Below are 7,388 nucleotides of genomic sequence, written 5' to 3' on the forward strand. Positions count from 1 at the left end.
AAGATATGCAGTTCCATGTCCTCTCACAGTTGACTGTGTCACTACCGATTGCAATCTGCGATATCAGTGGCTGGAAGCTTCCGGAATCGTCATATTTAGCTGATCCACGCTTTTATGAACCTAGTCCTATAGACGTCATGAATCGAGGGAGGTGTGTGTGAGGTTGTTTTGTGGCTAGTGGTGAAGTGGCTGTTGATTGAGTGCTTTGTCCTTGCAATGTGGTGGATGTGTTGGTACTAGCGTTGTCTGTCTGTTGGTTCAAGTTTGTTGGCTTGGATTGTGACTGCCGTCTGGTTTGTGTCGGAGGATTTGATTGCGACTGTGGAACGGAGGATCTAGCTGGTGCACCATGCAGCAGGGAGTGGTGCTTCTGTTGACAGTGACGAAATACACCCTTCTCGCAGTTTCGTGCGATGTGGCCAGGACTCAAACAATTCAGGCACAACCTTGCTTTGAACGCAGCTTCACTGCGCTCGGGAATTTGAAGACGTTGGAATTTGCTGCAGATGAATGCAGAATGCCACGATCCACTGCAAAATGGGCACCTGCTTGAAGATCTCATGGTAGTTTGACACACGGATGACTTCAACGACCGTTGATCAGACTGGCTCGCCGGCTTCGTTGGTGCGATGGATTGCAGCACTGCACAATGACATCGAAGGAAACTGATTAGGTTTTCGTACGTCGGTACACGCTTTGAGTTACGGTATGTTTCCCACTGCCGTAGAGTGGCAGGATCCAGTCGGGAATACACCATGTATGTGAGAATCGTACTCTATGCAGTAGTTTCTTCGCCGATCTTCTTTAGCATTTGTAGATTCTTTTTGAAAGCGCTGATGAGATTGCTCAGTCTGTCGTAGCTTTATCGCTTTAAGCCTTTAAGCCACGGCAAAAAGGGAATCCAGATGTGCCTTCACAATCAGCTTCTTGTTCTCGTAGCGGGACTCAAGTGCCTTCCACGCTACGCTGTAATTCACTGCCGAAAGCTCCACCGACTCGATCTCCTGCAGGGCCTCTCCTGACAGGACTGACTTCAGATAGCTGAACCTGTCCATATCGGTTAGTTGCTTGTTCTCGTGGATCAGGCTGCGGAAACTATTCCGGAACGTAGCCCACTCCTTAATTCTACCACCGAACGACGGAAGCCGAATTTCTGGAAGTTTAACCGTCGAGAATGATGCTTCGGATCGGTCACCAAGTTGACCATTTCCAACAGACATCGATGTAGATGAAAGTGAGGTCTGCTTTGACAACAAACTGGCCTTCACGGAGTAATATCGCTCCTCGAAACTACTCAAAGCTAGCAGATTTTCCTTCTCCTACGTTTCCTCGTCAGCTTCAGTATCATCAACATCGTCCATCAACAGCTCAATTCGTTCTCGAACCTCGTAGAACTCATTGCTAACTGACGCTAGCGTTTCCAGTCGTACGCTGACATAGCACTCGTCTCTAGCAGGATCATATTTTGTCGCGAAATTCTCCAGTCCAGCCAACGTATTCAGAACGCACCGCTCACGCTTACTAAGGGTCCTCAAATCAGCCATTGATAGTAATTTACAGCACTACACTGCACTTTGACTAACTACGAAAGGCGTAATTAATCAGTATATTGTACACTGCACAGCACTTTCACCAAAACACTCCCGATCGACTTTAACCTCTATTTTAACGTCGGTCTCTGTTCCGCAATCTAGTGCCAATCACCGACGGACATCGATTGCCATCCATTGACGGCAATCGAATGTGCTGGAAGGCAGCTTCCACACCTGCGTAGGATATCGCACCCATTCAAACACACATGGGCTGGGACCAACGGCTTTACTTCCCTTCAGAAGGAAGACATGAACAGAGATTTTTATGCCTCAGAAAAATCCCACCGACCTCGGCTGGGATTGAACCCAGACCCATTGGGGTGAGAAAGCAGTCACGCTTACCACTACACCACCGGCGCCGGCTCCCGATCGACTTGACTTTCCACAAAAATCACGATCTCAAGAGACAGATTGACTCCTCAAACGACAGCAGCGAGGGGAAATCGACCAGAGAGGACAAACAAGCCGACAAATCCAGCAGACTTCGAGACCAAAACAAACTAGCGGACACCACAGGGCTATGTACCAAAAGGAAAAAAAGGACTCGCATGCATTATCAACCAATTTATTTATTAATTGCCACGGGTAGCCACATGCAACAAGCCATCATACAACATGCACTATGTACTTCCCGATGATATGCTGCAACAGTATGTCCGCCGTTGCTCGTGGCTGTTTTCGTCTCGTTCCTGGCGCGTCGAGATCCTCCAAATGGCCGCAGCTTCATGCCGTACGTGATCGCGATCTCTATCATGATGGCACCGCGAAACGCAGTATTGAGATCGCCAATAAAAGAACTTCGCCAGCCGTTTTGCTATGCCGCCGAGAGTCTTTCACTTCACACTGTGACGTATTGCCCACTTAATATCACGGTTCAGTGGGGAAATTTCACTATTTTTCGAGCCGATTGCGTGCAATTAAATTGCCGTCGGCTTTCGCGCACACATAGTTCTTTTTATTATTGTTTGCTGCTCCAGCTAACAGCAGCCCGTACAAACTGTTCGTGCTAAGGATTTGGGATTTATCCTCGCATATAGCACTACACACCACACAAAGTGTCCGAAAATTCATTTATACGGTTAGAAGGACCAAATGTTCGCGCCCGTCACGGGAAATATTTCGGACACACAAGAAAAACTGTGGCATCGATATTTTTGTCTTCTCGCTCTAACAGGCGTTATTAAAAAAAAACCGCGTTATACTGAACAGTGTGCTTGAAAATGATCTCTACTTCATGATAAAGTTTGACTGATGTTTCATAATAAATCGACTTGATATTCAACGCTTCAACCCAACGTGAACGGAGTTAGGCGCTGATTGGTAGTAGGGTACATCATGGTTCATATAAACTTCCTGATTATGGTGTTCCTTGAAATTCCGATCATCGTGAATGCTGCAGTTTAGCATCGCACGCCAAACAGCGAAAATATAAACGATTTTCAGATTTTTCCTCTCATAATTCTATGAAATTCTATTGAATGTTTAATAACTTGTATTGCCAGCGACTTGTTTGTGGAACGCATGTAGCACTAGAGGTTTTCTAACAAGTGGTAATGACCTCAATAATACCTAATATAATTGAAAGTGGAATTGAAATTGGTGTTGGCCAAATAGTCGAAGGTAATGAAACCTAGTGAATGAAGAATCCGATTTCAGTTTTTAGTCAATTAGACATTATTATTATTATTATTATTATTATTATTATTATTTAATTTTATTCATCGGACTATTGTCTACACGAAACAACCTTAAAGCTAAAACAATTCAAGTGTTTCTAATCTGAGCCAAAAAGCGAGATGGAGATTCCCCAAATTCGAATAATTCTTCGACAGCCGTAAACGTACGCATCATAGTTGTTAGTGGTTCGTTGTAACCGAACGCCGTTCGATGGTACCGCGGTTGGAGAAGGGTACCACTTCGTAATGTTCTCGGTGGTACTCGGATATCCAACAGCGAGAGAAGCCTCGAGCAGTCGACCTCACCATTTAATAGCTTGGCAACAAAAACTGCTTGCTGATTTTTCCGTCGGCATTCCAGAGTATCCAAGCTCAGCAGATTGCAGCGATCAGAATACGGCGGGAGATTTTGCGGATCACGCCATGGTAGATTACGTAATGCTATCCTGATAAACTTGCGCTGAACACTTTCGATCTTCAAGCTCCAAGTCAACTGATGAGGAAACCAGACCAAGGAGGCATTTTCCAGGATTGGTCGCACAAGTGAGCAATAGAGAGCTTTCATGCAGTGTGGGTCAATGAAGTCCTTCGATATTTTCGACACAAAACCTAGCTGGCGATTCGCCTTTGTGATCAGAGCAGAGCGGTGGAGGTTGAACGTCAACTTATGGTCCAGTAGAACACCAAGATCGCTGAACTGGTTGGTTCTTTGAAGAACCACACCGTTGATGGCATAGTCAAAAACAATCGGCTGCCTGATGCGGTAATACGACATTACAGGACATTACCATACATTTAGGAATGCTGAGGGTAAGCTTATTCCGACGACACCAATCAACGAACAGATCCAATACCGATTGAAGACGAATGCAATCCTCAGCAGTCCGCACCACGAAGTACAGCTTTAGGTCATCGGCATACGCAAGCTTACAGCCATCTCCAAGTAGAAGAAGTGCGTCGTTGATGTACAACACAAACAGCAACGGGCCAAGATTGCTACCCTGTGGTACACCTGACGAGTTCGTGAAATACGAGGAAGTACTGGAATCGAGTTTCACTCGCAGAGACCTGTCAGTCAAGTAGGAACACAACCACGAAGTCAAACGGTCCGACGCACCGAGTTTGGATAGCTTTGCCAACATAATGTCATGGTTGATCGTATCAAACGCTGTCTTTAGATCAGTGTAGATGACGTCTATTTGTGCCCCATTTTCCAGTTGCTCAAAACATGTCGTGGTAAAATCTAGAAGATTTGTGGTAACCGATCGTCCAGGCATGAAGCCATGTTGGTCACTAGAGATATAGCATTTGGTGTGCTCAAGAATGAAACCACTCACAATTATCTCAAACAGTTTTGATGCTGCAGAGAGATTAGTAATTCCTCTGTAGTTTTTAACGTCACGTTTATCTCCTTTCTTGTGTACCGGAACCATAAATGACTCTTTCCAGATTGCAAAAAGCTCACATTTCTCCCCGCCTATCGACGATTCAACGTCATTGAAAAAAACGCTTGCAGGCATTGTTGAATTTTTCCTCTTCGAGTTTACATAGCTCCAAAAGCTCTTAAAAAACCCATATTGTGGGGTATTCAACAGTTTTTTCATAAACCAGAAGCTGCCATCTTGTATTCGAAAATGATGTCAATCATCGATTTTCAGCCTCTACACGTCGTCCCCGTTCCCAGAATATTCATATTGTTGACTATTTGACAGTTTTTCACAAACCGGAAGACGCCATATTGGATTCCAAAATGGCACGAATCATAGATTTCCGGCCTTTACACGTCGTCCCCGTTCCGAAAATACATACCCATATTGTCCGCTGAACCCACTTCCAAGCTTGTTTTTTTTTGGCTAAGCTTATTCCTCAGAAAACACTTAACATTTTTCGGCTATTATCCGCGTTATTTAAGAAAACCGTATAAAAAAGACCGTGCAAAAAATCCATATAAAAAGACTTGAGTGTATGTCTGAAAATTTTAAAACTTGCGGAATTTCTCTGGATTTTTTTTTATTTATTTTTTTTTGTTTATTGATTTAATTGATAAGGCTCAATCGACTTTACTTTACCGAGCCGAGGACATCATAACACTATAGTCAAAAGAGCGGCGCCGGTGGTGTAGTGGTAAGCGTGATTTCCTCTCACCTCAGCAGGCCTGGGTTCAATCCCAGTTGGCGCCGCCGGGATGTTCTGAGGCATAACATCTCTGATCACGCCTTCCTTCGGAAGGGAAGTAAAGCCGTTGGTCTCCGGTTCATGCGTCGGTAGCATTGGTGCTCAACACGGAAAACATGATCGACGGAAAACAAATCAAGGAAAAAATATACAGTCAGGAATCCTTATTGCCGGGGTAACGGAGGCGTGGATAATGAACCGTGAATAAGGATACCCACAAATTATGGGATTTTCACGAATAGGGGCTGTGGTTGTTTTATCTCATTTATTTCAATATATATAGCTATACTGTCTTCGACAAAGTTGTTGTGCTGAAATAGACCAACAAGCTCGTGTCGTTGGATTGAGGTCTAATTGGGAACTACGCCGTTAGAGGTGCTTCACTTTTATGTTACTTATGACGGGCGCTCTAATATATGGATCTTAGATCCAACATAGAATATTTCGTGATCCTGGCCATATATAAAATTTTTGTCTTCAGCAAAGTTGTTCAAGTGACCAAGTCCTTTCGAATGGTCGCCATATTAGTTCCGAACTCTCTCACTACGCAGCGCTAATGTGCACATGAGCCTCGTATATAAGCTGTATCTCAAAATCCTGGCCATATAGAAGGCTTCTGTCTTTAGTAAAAATGTTTAGGTGATCATGTCATTTTGTATGGTGTTCAAACTATTTCAGAACTCTCTCACTAAACAGCGCTAGTTTCCATGTGAACTTCCTATATAAACTGTATCTCGAGAACCTGGTCATACAGAAAGTTGTTGTCTTCAGCAGAGTTGTTCTGGTGGCCAAGTCCTTTCGGATGGTGGTCATATTATTTCAGTACTCTATCAACACGTGGCGCTAGTGTGCACATAAACTTTCTTAATATGTTTTGTCTGGAAAGCTTGTCCATATAAGATGTTGCTGTGCAATGTGAGGACAGGAACCGGAAAAGGGATGATGACATGGACATGGCCGGTCACAAATTCTGAAACCCCCACCTCCCCCCTCAAATGCTACGTCATTTATGCATGTTCCCTTATGTCATATTAATTCTTATTTACCATCCATCAAGTCATGGTAATTCTTATTAACCATTCATCAGGTCATGGTAATTCTTATTTACCATCCATCAGGTCATGGTAATTCTTATTTACCATCCATCAGATCATGGCACTAATACTCCGAAAATTTTCTCAGTGTAGTTTTTTTTTTTTTTATTATTAATTTATTTGATAAGGCTCAACCGAATTAACTTTACAGAGCCGAGGATTCTTGGTCACTATACAATACATCTTAAAACTATAGTCAAAAGGTACAACACAATAAACACTTTATCTTCCGCTATCCAAAAAGCCTCCTCCATCAGAACTGGAGCCGCTTCCAGTGGTTTCATTGTATGGCAAATTGTTGTACGCCAACGAGGGTCAGAGCGCGTCCATTGCAGCAATGGACGCAAAACGTGGTCAGCACTCACACACTCATCACGAAACGGTTGCTTTTCAAAGTCGACGACGCATCGACCGAAAGAACTGCTGATGAAGAACAATGAGGAGGACCACACAATGGTTGCTGCCGAGAAAACAGACGATCGCGTGGCGCACATCGAGAGTGGCCTGCTTTTGTCGACAGCCGAGTGAACACTGATTTTTCTCAGTGTATTTTTTTTCCATTTCACCATACTCTCTTTTACACTATATTTTGCTACCGGCTGCGCCATTGTCGTGACCGGACCGAGGTTTCCAGCCTCGGTCACGGCTACACGAATCCGCGATGTTGTCGGCTGCTCTCTCCTTGACTGCTTTGCCGCAGTTCCTGCTGCTGCTGCTACTGCTGCTGCTCCATCAAAATTCGTCACAAGAATGACTTCAACGAGCTTAAGCTTAGGTACCTCATATTTATACCTGCTAACCTATCAAAATTCTCTAACCAATGAGATTCCGTTTACATACGGACTATCACG

The 7,388-nt window shown here is 44.1% G+C and overlaps 1 protein-coding gene across 1 annotated transcript; it reads right to left on the reverse strand.

Annotated features, from left to right (window-relative positions):
* Window positions 1-878: 878 nt before the first annotated feature.
* LOC135707004 (uncharacterized) lies at window positions 879-1,220 on the reverse strand. The gene has a single exon (XM_065228723.1). It carries the CDS (start codon window positions 1,218-1,220, stop codon window positions 879-881), a length of 342 nt encoding a protein of 113 aa, XP_065084795.1.
* Window positions 1,221-7,388: the final 6,168 nt, after the last annotated feature.

The sequence above is a fragment of the Ochlerotatus camptorhynchus genome, unplaced genomic scaffold, assembly GCF_037179485.1.
Source record: "Ochlerotatus camptorhynchus isolate MF236.1 unplaced genomic scaffold, CSIRO-AGI_Acam_v1.1 ptg000300l, whole genome shotgun sequence".
Taxonomy (NCBI): Eukaryota; Metazoa; Arthropoda; class Insecta; order Diptera; family Culicidae; genus Ochlerotatus; species Ochlerotatus camptorhynchus.

Excerpts from the sequence above, each read along its gene's own strand:
- LOC135707004 (XM_065228723.1), bottom strand. The coding sequence starts at position 1,220 with ATGTCTGTTGGAAATGGTCAACTTGGTGACCGATCCGAAGCATCATTC.